Source organism: Cheilinus undulatus, linkage group 17 (assembly GCF_018320785.1).
Source record: "Cheilinus undulatus linkage group 17, ASM1832078v1, whole genome shotgun sequence".
NCBI lineage: Eukaryota > Metazoa > Chordata > Actinopteri > Labriformes > Labridae > Cheilinus > Cheilinus undulatus.
Window position 1 is genome coordinate 35,637,225 of NC_054881.1, and position 21,966 is coordinate 35,659,190.

The window sequence follows — 21,966 nt, forward strand, 5'->3', positions numbered from 1 at the left end:
TGAAGTCTGAATTTAACGCATCACAGGAAAGCCAGGGAAAGTTCTATCCTGCTGAATATGTGGTCGAGAGTTTCATAATATTTCGGGATGTTCCTTGGGTGTGATAGGGTCTTGTAGCATGCACCAAATTTTCCTGTATAAATATCAACAATTTAGCAAAACCCATGTGATTTCATGCAACAGTGTATTGCCTGTGTACATAATTAGGACATCTTTCTGAAGATGTATGGACTTAAATGCTTTGAGTTAATACAGTTGATTCTTTTTTGCGTGAGTCTGATTTAATCGAAGACAACAACAATCCTGGCTGTCGTTTATACTCATGTAAGCTTGTTATTGTTGCTGATTCTGCAGTTTGTGTATTGATCTGTGTTTAAGCTTAAGCAGCTCTGCATAAATGCATTAATGCAAAAGCTGAACCATACACTGATGCAACCACATTATTGTCTCCTTTTCTTTCAGCGTAATCAGGGAAATAAAAAATCCTGTTAAGAACAAGGGTTTGAATATGTTCCCCATAGATTTTACTAGTATCACTCTTTGGTTTTATTCTGTGATTATATTTGTAGCACAAAATCCCCCTGCATTTCCAAAGTTTTATCTTTATCTATTAAATGATTTACTTTTCTGTTTTCTGCAGGAGCTCCAGATCCGACAGCTGGCGCCAGCGTGGATGACGAGAACTGCTGGCATCTGGATGAGGAGCAGGTTCAGGAACAGGTCAAGCTCTTTCTGTCGCAGGGCGGGTACCACGGCTCAGGAAAGCAGCTCAACTTACTCTTCAGCAAGGTAAGAGGCATTTACAGCACATCAAACTGTTCATAATGTTGTTCAGTTTACCCATAATGCCCTCTGGTCTGTCCAGGTGAGGGAGATGCTGAAGATGAGGGACTCAAACGGCGCTCGTATGTTAACGCTGATCACAGAGCAGTTCATGGGCGACCCCAGACTGGTGCTGTGGAGGCAACAGGGGACGACCATGACGGACAAATACAGGCAGCTGTGGGACGAACTCGGTACTGTGTCAACAAACACACTCAAATACAGCATGATGCAACAAAGTCTATAATTGTTTTGACTGCTGTAAAACCAGGATTCCCTTTATTGGTTGAGCGATAAACACAAAGTAAAACAGAATCTACTTCTTGCTACAGCTATAAAATACACAGCACAACATTTACTTAGTGTCAAAACGTAAAGCTAGCAGCTATCCCTGTTTAAATCAACTATCTCTCCACTCTCCAAAAAATTCCAGGACCTGCAATACTGATGTTAGCTTAAAACAGAGCTTGCTAACTAGCACGTAAGGTCTCACATGTAGCAAGAAAGTTAAATTTTGTGAACCTAAACTTTAATATGAACAACATTCATGTTGCCACTTAGTTTGCATAATGTGTAGCCTCCATGAAAACACTCAAACGTGGCCAAGGTAGCTTTGGCTAAAGCTTACGAAGTTATTTTAGCTACGTAGGCAACATAGTTGAAGACTGTAGTTCTGCAAACATCTTAAAACCATATCTTATTCATGTGAAATAGTTATGTACATAACATAGCTAAAGCTAATGAAGCTACATTAGCTACATTACCTTGTGCTGTGTTTGCTCAAGCTAATTTAGCTACATTGGCTACATAGCTAAGGTAGTTACATGAGTATTTCTACTTTTGCTAAAGATCACTTAGCTACATTGGCTTCATTGTCCTGACTGGTCTTTGTGGCAACAGAGCTAACCACTACATCATCGTGCAGTACGAATGTAGGCTAATGTTTTATACACCCCAGGACTTCTCCACCTGTGAAATTACATAGCCACACAGCTATCCTTGCAAAGCCACAACAGTCAGGCCGCAGACTGCAGACCTAAGATGCCCCCTTCTACAGACAACAACTGTAAGATGTCACCCCTGTCAGGAAATACACACAAAAACTTAAGAAAAAATGGATTAAACTTTCACTTAAACTTTGACCTGCAAGATGTTTAATAAAGCCAATAAATCAGTCTACTTGCAGTAAAAATGCTTGTCCTCCATGAAAACATTCTACTGCAGCTAGTGTAGCTAGGGCTAAAACTAATGAAGCTACGTTAGCTACCTATGCAACTTAGATGAAGACTGTTTAGTTTATAATTTGCAAATCTCATCAACCCTATTTTATTCACATAAAATAGCAAACATAACCAATTTAAGCTGATGATGCTACATTAGCTATGCTACATTAGCTATGCTAGCTTATGCTCTGTTTGCTTAAGTTAATTTAGCTATGCTTGCTATGAAACTAAGATAGCTACATTAGCATTACTGCTTTTGCTAAAGTTAACATTGCTTAAGCTAAAGGTAGCATAGCTACATTGACCTATGTAGTTACAATATCTATGTAGCTAGCATAGCTTTCTTAGCTTAAGCTAATGAAGCTAAAGAAAGCAAGCATTTGAGTTTCTACTTTTAAAACAGGCCTATATATAACTTAATTCCGGATTAGACTTCTGGTCTTTTTACTATTTGTTTATGAAATGTTGCTTTTTTTAAAATGCATTTTTAGCTAAATTACAGCTACTGCTAGCAAACCATATTTGATAAAGTTAGCAGAAAAACTGCTTAGATGTAGTTGCTGGCTAGCCTGGCTTATTGTTCCATCTACTTACATAATTAACGACATACAGACTGTTTATGTAGTAAGCAATACAGCATAGTATCCCGATATTTTGTCTGGTGATATATCGAATCGTCTCGTCCACCAAGTATCCATTTTTTTTCAGATTAATTGCTAATATGAACTGAAGTCTATGATAATGGAAAATAACCAGAGGAAGGACATTAGGATTGCAAGCAGGGCATGATTGAGATGGACATGACACATGAGGTTTGCAAGAAGTGCTACATAGATATAAAATACTGCAGAAATACGACAAGCATGAGGGCAAGGCTAATGCTAAATCAGCTAAACAGTTGAAAAAATCGCAATAATATCAAATCGTGACCGAAGTATTGTGATAATATTGTAGCTAGTGATTCCCACCTTTGATAAAAAACATATCTTTTTTTAGTTTAAATCTTAAAAAGTACTGGCAAACCCAGGGGGGGATGTCCAAAGTCTTGAAAATATTTTGAGTTTTATGTGCAAGATAATACTGTAAGCTTGAAATAGAAACATTACCCTTAAAAATGAAAGAATTTTTAACACTCTTGTGTCCCAGAGCAATTACACATAGAAACAGAAAAAAAAAATGTAACTAAAGGTGCAGTTATCATATTTTTATGCTCTGGCCTCTCACGCCAAAGAGTTAAACAGCAGCCAGATTTACTGACAGGTGTCTATCTAATTTAACCCTCCTTTGCTCACCAGGTGTATAACTGTGATGTTCTGGTATCTCAAAAACGCTTTAAAAGGTTTATTAAAAGATGGATTTCTTACACATAGTCATGTTGGTGCTTTGTTGTAGATAAAACAGTCATCAGCATAAACAATGACTTTTTCTCATAGTCTCATGCTTGTAAATGAATCGGGCCTCTCTTATAGCTAAAAGACAGCAGCCTGTAGGTCTAAATTCTCTTCATCCCACTGTTGTTTTTGTTTTTCGTTACCCAATAATCCCCTGCCGTGTTGTTGTTGTGGGTTCTTGCTCTGCGTTTCGTCACTCACGCCTGACATCCCTCCTCTCGACGCTCCGTTTTCCCCTCCTCGTCGTCGTCCTTGAAGCAGCCGTAACAAAGAGACGGAGGATATAGACCCCCCTCTCCTCTTCTCCCCTCCCCCACCCTCAGCCTCCCTCCCCCTCTTTTCTCTCCCCCTCACCTCTCCTCCCTGTCCTCTTTTTTTCTCACTTCACTTCCTTTCTTTTCTTCTCCCGTTTCATTTTGTCATCTGTCATCCTTTATTTATCCTTCAACATATTCATTGTTCCCCTCCCTCCCTCCTTCTCTAGTGTCTGCATGTTTTTAGCCAACAATAACCGTGATCTCGGCTCAGGTTTGAACAATTTGCAACAATTTGTCGGCTGTCAGTAATTTAATTGCTGGCTTTTACCTTCATGGTTGCAGTAATATTCTTCTCATTAACAAGCCTGTTGTTTTCGCTTCTTCAGTGTGTGGATTTCAAGTTTTTCTTTAATCTCTCTCTGATGTGGATATCAGGAGAGTTCACATCTGTTGTTTATGCCATGCAAGATGCTTGAGATGTAGGCTGGGGCTATAACAGATTAAAACCAGCCATGTTTTTACCATGATTCAAAACTAAATGGACAAAATGTTCTTCAAATTAACCCAAAAGGATAACAGTTAATAGCTGCAACCATATTTGTAGATGGATGCAAGTAATTACGGTATAATACAACCATTGTCCTTTCTTTTTAAAAATAGCATTTTATTTCTTTCTGGAATGATTTCTTTATTTTTGTTTTCATTGCAAGACAAAGGCTAGACATGAACAGAACAGAACAAGTAATCCAACACAGAGAAAAGAAAAAGAAGGAGAAGCAACGACAAAAGCATGGATTATCAGCCACAGAGGAAATTTTGAGGGGGCACCAATGGTCTAGTACTTGCATCTGCGTGCCTCATGTATGCAGCTTTATCTTCAAAGTGAGCAGCCCGGGGTTCAAATCCAGCCTATCAGTCCTGTTCTGTATGTTGTTCCCCACTCTCTCTCTGCCCTGTTTCCAACAATATCCACTGTCCTATCCTCATTGGCTTCTAACCTGGGGTCCAGACATCCCCAAGGGGGCACCTAAGACCCCAGGAAGGTGGTCTGAAGTTGTGATAAATAGATATCACACACTTAATGCATAGTTTATAGGTTAGTCTTTTGGTAAGAACAGTGTATTCAGGCCTGTGATGTTGGGAATTTATCCGTGAAAACAAGTCAAATTGATAATCGCCTGTCTGGGAGGAGGGCTCAGCTTAGTTTAGATATGAGGGAGGACTCCAAGGAGATACATTGGGAACCACTACTTTAAATAAAGGCATGAAATTAAATCTTTAAAATGTGGAAGGATGGGAGCATGGGGTGTCCAGTAACTTTCTCTATCAGACTGAGCTCTGGGCTTTGAGTTTGCTACACCAAAAGATTCGCCTTGTTGTCTTTAAGCCATTTCTGTGTATTCATTTTAGCCTTTAATTTTACAAGCCTTCCAGGGCTGGCTGCTGAGAAGCATCCCCACAGAATGATGCTGCCACTGTGGAAATGGGGTGTTTGTGGTGATGTGCAGTGTTTGGTGTCCAGCGTCTTGTCCGATGGCTTTGACATTTTTTGTATCCATCTCCTGACTTATACTTTTTCAATAATCTCTGAGTTTCTCAGAGTGTTCTTTTGTCTTCATGGTGTAATAGTAGCCAGGAATACTGATTAACCAGTGACTGGACCTTCCAGACACACGTGTCTTTATACTACTACCTCTGTTGAATTAGAGCAGTCGCTTTAAAGGGGCTGAATATTTATGCAGTCATTTATTTTACATTGCATATTTTTATTTCATTGACAGTGATTCATAGAAATCTGTTTTCACTATGACACTAAAGAGGTTTTTTTTTCTAAAAAAGCCTAATTATGTTGACCATGATTCATCAATAAAATCAATAAAAAATGACAAACATCCAAGGGATTTATTGCTTTTTATAGGTACTGTAGCAAGATAATGACTTTAGCATTACAAACAAAAATTTCTGTTGCATTTCCCACTATCATTAATGAGAAATTTTGTGCTTTTTCTTGCCTAGCATAAAAGTAAAATGAATGAATTTAGGCTATAGATGCACAAAACAAATACAATTTTTCTTTGTATGTAGTTTTAAAATTTATTTATTATGGAATTAGTCATTATTTTACTCAAGGAAGCACTGGTTAACTTTATTTCTGTATTTAATAGCTGCTAAAAGTAGGATATAATGTTGATGTGTTTTATGGCAGAGAGAATATTTTCACTCTAGTAGCTCCCACACATTGTTTCCTTCTATGATGGGGGTTTGCGAGTTTAAACCTGGATGTAATGTTGTGCATGTTTCCACGCAGGTGCCCTGTGGATGTGCGTCGTCCTGAACCCTCACTGCAAACCTGAGCAGAAGGGCTTCTGGCTCCTTCAGCTTCGCAGGTGGAACAGCATGGACGTGTGCCCCTTGGAGGACGGTAACCATGGCGCCGAACTGACCAATCTGACCAACGCTCTGCCTCAGGGTCCCGCAGGCAACCCAGGTGAGACGACACCCGGCTGGAGGAGAGATACCACCCTGAATCCCTCCCTACATCACATCTCAACCTTTCTTTCTTTCTTTCTTTCTCCCCCTCCCCCCTCTGTCTTTTTAATCAACTCTCCCCCCTTCAATCTCTGTGCCTGCAAGCCTTATTACCTTTTTAGTGTGGCTAATAGAATGAGCCTAATAACACAGTCTAGGTCCTGCAGCTTTTTTTCCCACTAAATCAGAGAAAATACGCACACGTTGACGTTTCTATCAGGCTGCAATAAAAGCGTTTCGAATGAGAAGACAGGGTGTTATTACTGCTGCTGTTTGCTCTGTAATGGGCCTGCATTTGTTCTGTTATCACCTTTTTTTAACCCTCTTAGACACACTTTTCTATATAAATGTTACCATTTACTCAGACACAATACAGACAAAAACCTGAGAAGATTAAGCTATTCTGAGATAAATAACTGATTTTGCACCATGTAAAACTGTTAATTAGGGCCCAAGCACTGTCCTTGGAGAGACTACCCTGTTATATCTGTAGGCGTTCTAAGATATTGTTATTTTTCCTACATTTCACGGCATGTTTTCGGGGCCTTAACATGCCTAAAAAGTCCCATAAACCTTCCAGAAAATGATCCCCCAGTGGAAATTTTCATATTTTGGTTGACCTGTGCACTGGGACTCCAAACATAAGATAGAGGACTGGGTAAGAGCCACATGCATGAAAATTGGTAGACACATGTATCCTGATTGGACGATAAAATAAGTCACTTGGGACCATTCTCTAAAATGTACAGGAAACGCACTACAAACAATTAAAGGTACGATTTTGGCTGCTTTGGGCTGTTTTTGGCAGCCTCATTAGTGTTACATCCAAAGGATCCCCGCCTACATATTTCAGATTTTATTGTGCTTATGCTAGACACAAAAAAATATTTTTTACAATAGTGGCAGGGCTGTAATAGGAGCCCAAAGTTGGAAAATCTTCCTGATTTCTTGTACAGTTTCTGGCAAGACAACAGTGTCACACTGAACACACACACACATCTCATCATAGCGCCCTCTGCTTGCAACAGGAAGTGACACAAATTGGTCATTTGTTTATTTCTCTTACTGTGCTGAACCTATGTAGCTCAGATCTTTCAGCTGAAGTCTGAAATAATCATCCATAACTAACATAAAACATATTTTATTAATAGACACTGGCAGTGATGAGCATTTCAATATTTCAAAAGTTTCACAGGAAGTTCACAAGAAGTGGCAATTTCTCTCATATGAAACATCCCCCAGCCCCCTACTTGTAACAGGAAGTCACACATGGACCATTTATTTATTCCTATTACTGATTTGAATATATTAAGCACAGATTTTGATAATGTGTCTTATTAAAGGATGCCCTACTGGCAATAGCAAGCATTTTGATATCTCATCAGTTTGATAGGAAGTTGGCCTATTTCTCATATGAAATGTCTGATTTGCTTAAAATTTCACATGTATGATCAGAATCTGGCCCTCTATACATTTAAATGTTAATTTCTGGTTTTGCTTTAGCACCACCTCTGGTAGCACCTCTTACATGATACGTTCCATTTCTTTGAATTTTACACACTAAATATTGCTTTCCTGATCACCTTACACATATCAGCATCTACCTTTGCTATAATGCTACCTACTTCTAATGGAAGGTGCTACCTCATATATGCAATGTGCTCATTATTTTGAATTAATGAGTGCCTAGGAGGATCTACGTGGTCTCTCCACCATGCTGCAGTATGCTGCACAGATTGCTAACACCCAGGTATTCCCACACACCTGCAGTCGCGACATACCCGAGGGCCCTTCAGTGCTGCTTGCAGCCTTAGTAGTTTTATTTTTCCTCACTTAGATTGCTTTTTTCCTTCTATTTTTTCTAATCCTTATAATTTCTTAACCCACCCATTTTCCCAGCATGCTCTTGTCTTTTTGCCTTTCTTCCTTCCGCTATTGTTTGAGTTTTAAAACCACTGTCATCTTGTGATCCTTTCTTGCAGACTCACTGACCCGGCCTCACCGGACGGTCTTCACGCGAGCCATTGAGGCGTGTGACCTGCACTGGCAGGACCCCCACCTGCAGCACATCATCACTAAGGACCAATACACCAACTACTGTTACCATGACAACCTCGACAGTTCCCTGTTTGACGCCCGGGGGTGGCCGCTGTGGCACGGTGAGGAAAAATGTGTCTTTAGAAGGAAACAATGGGGGTAAATATAGGTTTACAGAGTATAAATATAATTCCCCTTTGGTCTCTTCACCTGTAGAGCATGTCCCGACTGCGTGTGCCCGAGTGGACGCTCTGAGATCGCACGGTTATCCCAAGGAAGCACTCAGGCTCGCCATCGCTATTGTCAACACACTGAAGAGACAACAGCAGAAACAGCTCAGCTTTTTCCGCACACACAAAAAAGGTCAGATTATTCTTTTTTATTCTTTATTAACATTAAAATAAAGCTTCTTACCTTGACTTTTAATAAAAGAAAAATTAGGATGCAGATTTTTTTCACTATTTGACAACACGAAAAAGCTCTAAATAGTTTCCCAAGTGGTATTAGAATGGTTCAAAACTTGATATATTTTCTAAACATTTCAAATTTCATTACAGCATTATCGTTTTTTGTAAATAGTGACTAATTGTGTCCTTTTTTTCTACAGAGCTGCTACATAAAGGTATAACATCCATCACCAACCTGGAGGGCTGGGTGGGTCACCCTCTGGACCCCATCAGCACCCTGTTCAGCACCCTGATGGAGACGAGGCGAAGCAGGGAGGACGGAGCCAACACTTTGGTGGACTCCTCAGGTACGCCATGTTAAAATTGCATTTTGCAAATAACTTTATTTCATTTCAAGGCAGGCTTTTCAAAACTTGTAGGGCAGGGGTCATCAATTAAAATTCCCTGAAGTCCAGTTCAACAGAAGCGAAGGTCTGACACATAATTTCATCTAACCTATTTTCAAAACCTGAACATTTATAAGAGACTGTTGCCCCAATTGAAAAGTACGAACTAAACAGCATAGAATGATTAAAGTCACCATAAACACTGATGCAGCTTCCTGAGCCTGATTCAGACATTAACTCTGCAGTGATTGTGTCTTCAGGCCCCCAGGTTGTAATCAGCAGTGATGACACAGACGAGCTGATTGGCCTCCAGTCATCCTCCAATAACAGCTCATGAATAAGAAATGTGGCGGGAAAAACATTCCAATTAAAACGTATTAATTATGCAGCGAGCTAAGAGAGACAAATTCGACAAAATGGTCGAACGGTTTGATTCTCTCCTGAAGGTGGACTGATGGAGAATCAAGGAGGTTTCAATTTAGACTTCCTACACTCAGCTGTATTTATAGTATATGTGTGAGAGTGTTCATCAGGGACTATTAACCCTCCTGGGATGAAGTGTGAGGTCTGCCAACCCATCATTAAGCCATTAAACCACATGATTAGAGTCCTCAGGAGGATGCATGCTCTGAAAAAGAACCAGAGTGAACAAATAGATCAATAAGTTCATCAATATTTGGCCCAAAGGGAACGTTTTCCTTCCTAAGTCATCCCTCACCCACCCTGTCTCCTTCCCTCTTTCCTTTAGGCTCTCCGGGTTCAGGCAGAAGGGCAGAACTTCCTGTTTACCCAGCGCAGCAGGGTTTCTTGGAGGACGGCGAGTCGTTCGTGTCGCTGGCGGTGGAGACGGCTCTGATCGGTTTGGGGCAGCAGCGCGTGATGCCAGAAGGACTCTACGCTCAGGAGAAAGTGTGTCGTAATGAAGAGCAGCTCCTCGCCAGGCTCCAGGAAGTAGAATTAGACGACACGTTGGTGAAGATCTTTCGGAAGCAAGCTACCGTCCTGCTCGAGGGTGAGTTTAGACTCCATAAAATTCTGCAAAGGAAAAGTCATAGATAGAGATGAGCTTTCATGCATTTTTAGGCAATATATTTTTCCTTTATAGACAAAAGAAACATGAAAAGTGCAGACATAATAACTACAAGAAGAGTCTAAATTTAAAAAACACAAAGTAAAAAAAAAACTGTGACTAAAAGGCAAAATTGAAACATATATATATATGAATAAAAATAATAAAAATAATTTAAAAAGTGCCTGTTCACAGACTAATATGAGTACACAGCGATACTATTTTCAAGTATGAAGAGGCTTAGAAAGATTCACATAGGAAATAAAAGGCTGCCAAACTGCACCAAACTTTCCAGTGGTTCCCAGTGGTGTATATCTTATCTTTTCTATAAATGACCTCACAAATCCGCCTGCCAAAGGAGGGAGGATGATCACTCTTCCAGTTTAAAAGGATGAGAGGTCTTGCCAGAAGGGCTGAGTAAGCCTTACTGTTTAACTGTGCTTACTTACTATGGAGGTGGGTGGTAGCTTACTAAATTGACTGTGTTTAGTTAAAATGGCACTCCATTTGTTGTACTTATGAACAGTAAACCAATGCTTTTGTTTCATGGGCAGATTTCACAACACAAGGGAGAAAAGTGGTTAAAAATTGCCTTCTTTCTGTTCACATTTTGCATATATAATTCCAAAAAAACACTTCTCTTATCCTCAGCAGAACCCTGACCTACACACTATCTGCACACAGGATGAGTCCCTGAAACACAAATGGCTCTTTGTGCTTCGATTATCCATCACATGAAGTGTTGTGTCAACTCTGTGTGCTTAAGAGTGTCGTACGTGTTCTTTTACACTCTCACTGTTTGTACTCTGCTGCTCACAGTTATGAGAGCGTATTGTGAGCGTCGTCCGTCTGTTTGCTGACGCTGTGTGAATGAATGCTTGTGTACAGAGGTGTGTTACATGCCTGTCTAAAATGTAGCTCGTCATGCTTTAAAACCCTTATTCACATCAGCAGAGCCACTCTCATATGACCTGTGCTGGTGCTTCTAAAATCTTAAATATTTTGTACTGAAGAAATATTTAAAGCATTGGCTCCCAGCAGTATCAGATTCACCCTGTCACTCTTAAAATAATCTCAGCAGTCAGCTGAAGTCTGTTTGTACATCTTCTTTTTATTCTTGTACAGACTGAACCAACTTCACTAATACATCCTGTGTGTTTGTTTTTTCTGCAGCTGGTCCTTACAGTGGTCTTGGGGAGTTGCTCTACAGAGAAAGCGTCCCCATGCACACGTTTGCCAAGTATCTGTTCACCTCCCTGCTACCTCACGACGCTGAACTGGCGTATAAGATTGCAATGAGGGCCATGCGGTGAGTAGATAACACCTCCTGTTTCAAATACAGACTTCTATTTTTGTATATCTGTCTGAAAACAAGTTAAATGCTAATCTCTTGTTTGAGACGAGTCGCCTGGTTGTCAGATGAGCTGAATACTAGTAGAGAGTGAGTTCAGTAGATCCAGGTGCACACGAGAGGAAGACTTGGATGTCGTGTCAACTTATCAAATTGAAGCAGGAGAATTAAGGAGAGTCTGCTCGATGATAGGTCACCATTTTGGCTCAAACATGAGCATAAAACTCTGGAAAATGCGCCAATAAATGTTGATACTGTTAAAACTGTGGATATGTGCAATTACACATAAACTATGTGGACAAAAACATTTGTCCATGTGGTGTACGATCTATATAGAGGCAAAAAAATATGGTTCAGACATGATATAAGGACTGCTGTGCTTTTGAAACACTTGATTGAATTTAGTTATGTTTAAATATAGAGATCCCAGAGAGAGTTTGCGATAACAGGAAGACCCTCATGAATTTACATATTTAACCAGTCAACAACTTAGCTTTAGCAATGTTAGCTACATTGCCTACGTAGTTTATGCAGCTAACAGAGCTACGTTAACTATACTTGCTGCAACTTTTCCTGCAAATTTAACCAACCACCCTTTTCTAACATTCTAACATTATTATATAAAGTGCATCACCAGTTTCAGTTTGTTTAGATTCAAAGTGCTGATTCCTTATCATCTGTTTAATTTAGTAATGCTGCATTTAGATGCTTTTGTCCAAACTTACCACCAAATGTGAGTCAATGCTGGTCTCAGGAAATGTTTCTGAGAACCTAGCTCCTATCAGCAGTTTTGTAGCACCCGCTATAACAAATAAAACAGCATAAATATGATAACTGATGCATATTGAAGCCCTGAAGTGGGCATGCATAGTGCTGAATTAGCGTTTTATGGCAGTTCTTTTTAGTTCCTTGCTGCTTTAATTTGACATGTTGACACAGCAATCATCCAGAAGTGATGTCAGAGGATGACCCACTCTTTCAGCCAATAGATGGCTTTGACGAGTTACAGAAAGAAAATACAGCCTAAAAACTCTGCAACTTGGGTTGCACTGTCTTAAAATAAAATGACCACAACAATCACCGTGGAAACCTGGAGGTGCTCACAGAGCACTTCTTCCTCTACACACCCAAACATCACAGGAGTGTTTATTATTTTCACATTTGTGTGAAGAAGTACATCAAGTTATGTTCATATTGGACGATTGGAGCCATTTCTTCTTAACATGTTCCTCTGAGAGGAGGGAGAGAAATAAAGAGAAATGACACTCCCACCCTGACTGAACGGAACCTTTAAACACTCTCCCTTCCTCTTCCTTCTTTTAGTCTCAGCGGTTACTAAAGAGCGCGATGGATCAGACATAGAGAAACCGGGTAAAAGAGAGTCAGATTTAGGAACTGGGGCACTGTTTCATGATAAAAGCCTCCTTATTATTCACTAAATAATTCAGCGCTGGTGAAATCGACTTTACAAAATGTGTGAATAATTTCCGAAATGAAAGTCCTTTGATTTGTGTGGTATGTAAATCTTTATGAGTCTGTAATCTCAAACTTTAATTACAAAGAGAGAATATTAAACTACAGAAACACAGATCATGCCAGCTCAGTCTAAAACTGAGTGTTTCGGGGTTAAAGGAGCCAAGTTTACTGTTGTGAGTCTTCCTGACTGAGCTGAGTGAAATCTGTCGATTGATAGAAAAGATAGCATTTTTATTTTCTCTTAGAGCTCACGTGATCTTCTGTGTATGCAAATTAAATCAGAAACTAATAATATGGTCTTCTCTTCTTTTCTCTTCTTTTCTTTTCTTTTCTTTTCTTTTCTTTTCTTTTATTTTCTTTTCTTTTCTCTTCTTTAGGTTGCCAGTCCTCGAGTCCACGTCTCCCTCGGCTGACTTGTCCCGGCCTCACCACATCGTGTCCGTGGTTCCAAACCGGCTCCCTCGTTGGTTCACTCTCAGCCACATCGAGACACAACAGTGTGAGCTGGCATCCACCATGCTCACTGCTGCTAAAGGTACGCACAATCGAACACAGTCAAAAGTACACACCCCTTAATTATTTTACCTTTTATTGGTTTTACAAGTCATTTAGGTCCAATTTAATCTTACTTTTTTACCTCCAAAGATTAAAAAAATATGTTATTGCTTAAATCATCTAGCTGGAGCTTCTCCTGATGCTCCATCTTAAGAAAGCGAAGGTCTGAAGTCGACTCTTGTTTTGTGTGTGATCAGGTGATGCTCTCAGACTTCAAACAGTGTTAGAGTCCATCCAGAAGAACATCCACTCAGCATCCCACATCTTCAAACTGGCACAAGATGCCTTCAAGATTGCCACCCTGATGGACAGCCTGCCTGACATCACGCTGCTCAAAGTCTCCCTGGAGCTGGGTCTTCAGGTAAATATAACACAAATACACACACCAAGCACAGATACATTTCTATAAATCTATAAAAAACAGATGCAGACTGAAGCTCTCGGTTTTCTTACAGGTGATGAGAATGACGTTGTCTACCTTGAACTGGCGGAGGAGAGAGATGGTGCGATGGCTTGTCACTTGTGCGACTGAGGCCGGTGAGTTTGTTTGACAATATAAGGCACAAAAATTCTGTATTTTTAGTGTTACTTACTGGTTTAAATTTTAGATCTTAACATGCAAGAACATGTACAGAGCTCATTGCTTTTTAAAAAATAAAAATCTTTAAAAATAAAGAGGACTTGTTAGTAAAATACTCCTTACACCGAAAGCACAGGTATAATAATAAAGATAATATAAAGATAATACTGACAAACCCGACTGATTTCAAAAGGGCTGTTGCACCACTCATAGCTTGCGCTGTAATAGTAAATCTAGAACTTAAGACTGTGATTCATTTAATTCACATATCTAGAAACTGGTAAGACTTTCTTTATATCGTCAATATGGAATACAACAATTTTGAGTTGCAAAATTATTACTTTATAAACATGCAATTAAACTGTGATTAATCCCAACTGACTAACAAAAGTTTGTGATTAATCACCGTTTAAAAATATAATGACAGCCCTAGTAATTTTGCAGTTTGTAGCACAGAGCAGACGTACAGCCATACATTTTATTTTTCTCCTTTTCCCATGACCTTGATTACCAGTTGCAGTGAGGACTATTAAAAAGTTGAGGAATCAAGACAACAACCTACATTTACCTGCAGAAAAACAGAGTCAAGTTGCATGCATGCCCTTTTAAGGCTTCTGTTACCAAATGACATGTAGTTAGTCACATCTCTCTAAGGTATTATGAACGATTTCTGTAAGGGGTAGTATTTTTGACAACCAAGACAAATTTCAGAAGACTAAAAGAATGAATTTCAGAGCTCTCAGTGGGATGGTGGGCTGGCAGGGTAGTAATTATGGAAGATTGTGGGCTGTTGGCTGATTAAGTGGGCCTCATGTTTGGACTTGAATACTGAAACCCGGAGGCAGATTTCCCTGGAGTGGACAGGAAGCTGCGTTCAGAGGAGACTGAGCTCTATAGGGGAAACCCTCCACCCGGATGATTTCTTGTGAAGGAGTCCCTGTTTCTGTGAGCACCGTTTGAATGGACACATTGAGAACACGCCAGTTGTTGATGTAGACTGGGGCCGGGCGATATAATGTCAGAGAATTAGAAACTGAATATCCTATTAGACAGTAAAAGGCTGTTGTAAGAGTGGGGAGGGAAGTTTTTATGTTCAAATGAATGAGGAGATGGCTGTGGCTTAATGCAGTGGTTCTCAACTGGTCTAGCCTCAGGATTGATGGGTTGTGATTGATGACAAATCGTGACTCAAATTTCCAAAGATTTTCAACAATGTACATTTGGTAGATAAAAGTGTTGCATTAAAGATCTTGGATGGAACAGAATTTATGACAGGAACAAGCCACAGGACAAAACTGACATGTTTTACACCCCCCCTTTTCCCCATGGTAACCTGTAAATTTTAGCCAGTTTTCCAGCAGTCTTGAGAAATAACTTCATTAACATGGCAAAAGCAGCTCTTTTATTGCAAGAAAAGGTGATAAATGCACTGAAAAATTGCTAAAACATTCAAATTTACCAATTATTACAAAAAAGGAATAAAATGTGATATAGTTGGCGACCCACTAAAAACTGCTCTGGGACCTACTTTTGGGGCAAGCCCACCAGTTGAGAACCACTGGCTTAATGGATGTGGCTCTCCTGATCTTCAGGAGAGGAGGGTGGAACTTCCTTCCAAGGGGGGGAGGGATGACCGAACCTGGGGGCGGGGCTAACTCTCCACATGACATCATGAGGGGAAAAACTGAAAACGGCTTGTTTCAGCACACATTTCCTGAAGGGTTGAGAAAATTGTGTGTGTGTGTGTGTGGGGGGGGGGGGGGGGGGGGTAATCGAGGGATTGTGGACAGGCCAGGGGCACATATTTTTGTTAGAAAAGCCATATACAGTGTATTTTGCATAATATGTGACCTTTAAAATGGATGTTTACTTTTCCAAGTGGGTCCTTTGGGGGCTTAGCTTTTCTTAGATATGAGTAGGGACGCCCAAAGAAATAAAGCCTGGGAACCACTGGTTTAAGGAATTGCCAACTAAAGAGAAAAAATCGATGTAGAAAAGAAGGTACCAAATGTAAGCTTAAAAAAATGAAAGTGAAGAGGACCCATGGTTGAGCCTTGAGGGATGCCAAAATTAAAATGAAAACAGAAAGACTTTCCATCAGTGATATCTTAAACTAAACTCTTGTTTTCTCTCTTGCACAGGTGTTTTTGCACTAGACAGCATCATGCAGAGCTGGTTTACTCTCTTCACCCCCACTGAAGCCACCAGTGTCGTGGCCAGCACGGTCATGTCCAACAGCACCATCGTTCGCCTGCATCTGGACTGCCATCAGCAGGAAAATCTGGCCAACTCCGCCCGTACCCTCGCCCTGCAGTGTGCCATGAAGGACCCCCAAAACTGTGCCCTGTCGGCTCTGACGCTCTGTGAGAAGGACCACATTGCCTTCGAGACGGCATATCAGATTGTACTGGACGCAGCCGCCACAGGAATGAACTACACACAGCTGTTTACGATAGCGCGCTACATGGAGCACCGCGGCTATCCTATGAGGGCTTACAAACTCGCAACATTAGCATTGACTCACTTGAACCTCAGCTACAACCAGGACACGCACCCGGCCATCAACGACGTGCTCTGGGCGTGCGCTCTCAGCCACTCACTGGGGAAAAATGAACTGGCATCCGTTATCCCCCTGGTGGTGAAGAGCGTGAAATGTGCAACCGTCTTGTCGGATATTTTGCGCAGATGCACGCTAACCACGCCGGGCATGGTGGCTCTGCACAACCGAAGGAACTCTGGGAAGCTCATGCCTCTGGATAAGGCTCCCCTCAGGCAGCTACTGGACGCCACGATCGGAGCTTACATCAACACGACGCACTCGAGGCTGACACACATTAGCCCACGCCACTACAGCGAATTCATCGAGTTTCTTAGTAAAGCCAGAGAGACTTTTCTCATGGCTCATGATGGGCACATCCAGTTCACACAGTTCATAGACAACCTGAAACAGATATACAAGGGCAAGAAGAAACTCATGATGCTTGTTCGAGAGAGGTTTGGTTGACGGAGAACTTAACAACCAAATCTGCCTGTTTTTACTTGAGTCTCCTTTTTTATCCTCTTTAACTTGAAGTTAAAATACTCCTAAAGCAACATTCATGCAAATCCTATTCCTTTGATTTGGCACTGAAACGGCCAAATGACCACAACTTCCTGAAGGCAAGTGGTTAGACTATGAGGGATAAAAGTTAGTCATGACTTTTAATGAGATCCTTGGTTGATTTAAGTCAGGGATGTCAAACTCAGTCACAGCAGGGGCCGGATTCTGGATTTGGGTCTAACCTGAAAGCCTAACAGGGTAAACCTTCAACCATAAACTTTCATTCTCATTTTCATCAGAAATGAATTATTGAATTATTATGGGGTTAAAAAAAAACTTGGCACTCATGAAAAATGATTTGGAGATTAAACAAAGTCAAAATTATAAATCTAAAGGCTCAAAATCTGAGATAAAAAGTCAAAGTTATTAGTTCAAAAGGTTGAAAACTTGACATTAAAAGTCAAATAATGTTTTTAAAAGAAAAAAATATGAAACAGAAAGTTGACATCAGGATAAAATATGAGATAAAATCAAAACCATAAGTTTAAAAGGTAAAAATTGAGATTGAAAATCTGAGATAAAATTTAAATTTATGACTTTTAAATGTCAAAATATGTGATAAGAATTTAATATTTTGAACCTCAAAGGTCAAAACCTTTGATTAAAATTTAAAGTTAGGAGTGTAAAGTGTCAAAACATAAGATAAAATTCAAAATTATGGGTTTAAAATGTTGAAAAACATAGATAAAATTCAAAATAATTATTTTTTTAAGGTCAAATATGAGAATAAAGTCAAAGTTATGAGTTCAAGGGGTAAAAATATGAGTTAAATTCCAAAAACCATTGTTTTGAAACATCAAAATATGAGATAAAGATCAAAATCTTGACTTTTAAAAGTCAGAATATGAAGTAAAATTCAACATTATGATTTTTAAAGGTCAACAAAAACTTGGCACTAATGATGAATGATTTGGAGATTGAAAAAAATCAAAATTATACATCTAAAGGCTAAAAATCTGAGAGAAAAGGTAAAAAACATGACATAAAAAGTCAAAATAAGGTTTTTAAAAGGGAAAAAAATAAATCAAAGTTGACATCAGGATGAAATATGAAAGTCAAAATCACAAGATTAAAAGGTTAAAACAAAAGATAAAATTCAATATCTTGACTTTTAAGGGTCAAAATTGGAGATAAAATCTAACATCATGACTTAAATGGTCAGAATATTAGATCAAATTCAACATTATGATTTTAAAGGTCAGAATGTGAAATAAAATTCATAATCTTGACTTTTAAAGGTCAAGATTTAAGATAAAATTTGAAATCATGCCATTTAAAGGTCAGATTATGAAATAAAATTTAAAAGTATGAGTTTTAAATGTCAAAATGTGAGATTAAATCCAAAATCATTGAGTTGAGTTGTAAAGGTCAAAACATTTTACATTTTGTGCCTAAAAGATCAAAATATAAGATAAAATGTCAGAATTCTGAATTGAAAAGGGCAAAACATGAATTAAAAAGTCTAAACCATCATTTTAAGTCATAATTGTGAGTTGAAAATATGAAATTGAAACATACATTTCTTTTCCCATATTCTTAACTTTTTTTTTTTTTTTGTATTAACAAGGATATTTTACATCATCAGGGTTAAGTTTACATTTTTATACTGAAGAAAATCTGCTGACCACATACTGCTTGGCCAGTTATAATAAAAATATGATCTGGTACTACCAGATTTGGCCCCCGAGATTGAGTTTGACACCCCAGATTTAAGTGTTTGGAATAATACCACCCCAAACAAACAGGAATGACGTGATGTTTTTGGTCAATTTTTCTCCTTTTAGGAGCTCAAAAATGGAAGAAAAATCTGTCAAACATAAAAGAGACTGCTGGCATTTTTGTGTTTATGAGTTGCCGAAGGAGAAATCTGTCAAATTTATTGTGTTTCCCTTTATATGTATGGAAGTAAGAGAGAAATAGTTGTACACTGAGTATATCCTTATTGTCCAGTGGCAAAATGTCTACCTTGCACTCCTTCCCTCAAATAACGCTGATAGCCTCAAAAAGAAAAGAAACGGCTTTAAACCAAATGGAGCAGCTCCATCTGAAGTGACAAGTACCTCTTCTTAAAGGACCCAGCTTTACTCTACAGCGCCCCCCTTCTAAAACACCTCACCCATCCGCTTTGTGGAGTAAACGAAGAACTCCAGATTTACTGTCAGAATGCATTTCCACAGTATGGATTTGTTTCTCGCCACCTCTGGGCTGATTGTTTTGGCTGTGCAGTGTTGCCTCAGACATTCAGTATGCTAATTTTACAGAGACACACAAAAACAAACAGTTGCAGTGCTTGCTCTTGTGGAAACTTGGCAAAACATTCATTCTCAGGGATTTCTCTTGGAAGAAAGTGGACAAAAAAGAAAACAAAAGAGAACAAAAGCATTTTATTGTCCTGTATATATGAAAGTATATGTCTGAATATTGAAATAATGTATATGTTAACTAAATTATGACAGAATATTCTATGTAAGGCACAATACTTGAAGCTGCAGTACTTTTGGTTTTGAAACAAGTAAAAAGAAAACATATCAGAAGGACTTCAAAATGTTCGCCTTGCATTGCAGCAGGGGCCAGTTCAAAGACTCGAATGGTTAACTCTGCAGACATGTAATGCCCTGCAGATACTGGCCAGTTGTTTCTGACAGGAAACGGACTTGCAAAGTGGTATTCTCTTGAATACAGAGGCGTATTGAGGATTGAAAGAAAGAGACGACTGTGGATGCAGAGCTGTAGCATCATTCAGCTGGCGCCTGCTGCAGGATTCCAGATTCTGATCTGCTCTTTAATGCTGTCTTTTACGCCCAGTGTCCATGCCTGTTATTCTGACACCTCGACTTTGTGCAGGACAGAAAGTTGCTCTATACTGTCGGTCTTGACTGTTTTTCCAATTGTTCCTCTTCCTCAGTTGAAATGGTTTTAACTTCTCTTTGGAATTCCTCACACAAGAACAGCCTTCTTTCTTGCCTTCTCTTAATGCTTTAAAATAACCAAATGGGAGTTCTAACTACCAAACTTTTTTCATATGACAAACAACTTTGGTTTCAACCTTTTTTTAGTGTCTTTAATTTGTAGCTGAACCAGCTCTGTATTCTGTGCTTTTAAAGCTCATTTCAACTGTTTCTCAGTGTTGTCTCTTGTCGGTGGCCTCATTAGAGGTCTGTTAGTAGCTCCTTTTTGTTGAGAAGTATGCTCCCTTTTATTTATTACGTTAGGTAAATGATTGTACAACCATGTCATCATGCTCATGAAGTTACTAAGATTTGATACACTGATCAATTTATTTATGTAACTAAATCACTGTTTTATAAACTTGTTAATGAATCATTTGTTTTGAATAAAAGCGTTTTGAGAGGATGGTGTCTGTTTTATTTAAGCTCTTGCCCTCTGAAATCAAGGATATTCAACTAAATCAGATTTTTCTAGCTGAATCCCAGTGTTATGTTTCTTTAAAGTCCCTGTAAAGTGATTTAAAAATATTTGGTTTAAGTTTGTTATCAGACCGGCCACAGTGTTGTGAAATGTCAGGTCAAATTTTAGTCACGAAAAACATAACTAAGTTTATAAAATTAAGCTTCAAACTCCTGAAAAATGAGGCAGTAAAATCTGCTCTCAGGTGGTGTGGGCGTGTCAGTTGAATGCTGAAGAAAGACACACCCACTAATAAGAAAAAATATCCTCTTAAATTAAAAAAAATACATCTGATCAGAGCGGAGCTGTCTGGCTCTGTGCCAGAGCAGAGAGATGTTGGAGATTAAATTTACTGTTTTCTGGCACAAATCTCTCTGTTATGATGCTTTTATTGACCCGTAGGCCACTGTGGCTGAGATCCAGTAGTGTGCCGATCATGGGCCAAGCACCTCCGCTCATTTGAATGGCCACTCCCAGACCAGCAGAAGAAAGTCTGCTGGTCCTAGGGTGTTTTGTCAACACATCAAAATTTGATTGGCCGATGACACTGTCACTTAATGTTGTAACCCCAAAAGTAACGCCCAGTTTCAGCTCAAGGCTTGCAATGCAACTACCGCTGGCCCTGGCAGAGGAAAGGAGCTGTGATGCATTTAGGACATTGGAAATTTATGTGCCACAAATGTAACCATTTGTTCACTAAAAAAAAATTATATATATATATGTATATATATATATATATATATATATATATATATATATATATATAACGCTTAACAAATTTATTTGACCACCACCCAAAGTAAGGTTTATGCCACAGCTGCCCTAAATTAACGGCATTGGTAATTACCAAAATCATTTTGTGTCTTTCTGCAATGGTTAATACACCATTATGTAGAAGCTCATAAACTGAAATGATATTTTTAATGCTAAAATATAACTATTATTGTTGTCCATGAATTATCAGGTTGACTGATTTACAAAAAAACGTAATAAATAGTAAAGCGCACTATTATTTCTTGATTAATATGTCTAATTATAGTTATTTATTTGCATTCCTGAACAGAAAAATGAGTTTTAGTGGTTGAATGTTATGCTTGATTCATTTCTGACTTCTCCAAGAAGCCCAGTGAGCCGGCTCAAATTTGGGTGAATTCAGTTTGAAATTCCTCATTCCTGTTCAAAATGGTAAAACGCGGAGAGCTCACTGTAAATGAAAGAGTCCGCATTAAAGCACTTCATGATGCTGGATGGTCTCTCTGAGACAAATATGACAGGTGGTCTAGTAAATTTGTTAAGCACTGTATATATAAATATCATTTTTGTTTTTACAGGGCAGTGCTAGCCTTGTTACCCCTGACTGCACACCTCTGCTGAG

General features: G+C 39.1%; 1 protein-coding gene across 1 annotated transcript in view; it reads left to right on the forward strand.

The window, feature by feature from the left end:
• Positions 1-17,514, forward strand: part of zswim6 (zinc finger, SWIM-type containing 6) — a 49,378-nt gene extending 31,864 nt beyond the window's left edge. The window contains exons 3-14 of the mRNA XM_041810189.1: positions 641-789; positions 866-1,016; positions 6,002-6,181; positions 8,205-8,381; positions 8,476-8,622; positions 8,867-9,013; positions 9,801-10,064; positions 11,295-11,430; positions 13,326-13,483; positions 13,701-13,864; positions 13,959-14,040; positions 16,225-17,514. Of these exons, the coding sequence (XP_041666123.1) occupies positions 641-789; positions 866-1,016; positions 6,002-6,181; positions 8,205-8,381; positions 8,476-8,622; positions 8,867-9,013; positions 9,801-10,064; positions 11,295-11,430; positions 13,326-13,483; positions 13,701-13,864; positions 13,959-14,040; positions 16,225-17,087 (2,618 nt within the window). The 3' untranslated portion in view covers positions 17,088-17,514. The remainder of the gene's footprint in view (positions 1-640; positions 790-865; positions 1,017-6,001; positions 6,182-8,204; positions 8,382-8,475; positions 8,623-8,866; positions 9,014-9,800; positions 10,065-11,294; positions 11,431-13,325; positions 13,484-13,700; positions 13,865-13,958; positions 14,041-16,224) is intronic.
• Positions 17,515-21,966: the final 4,452 nt, after the last annotated feature.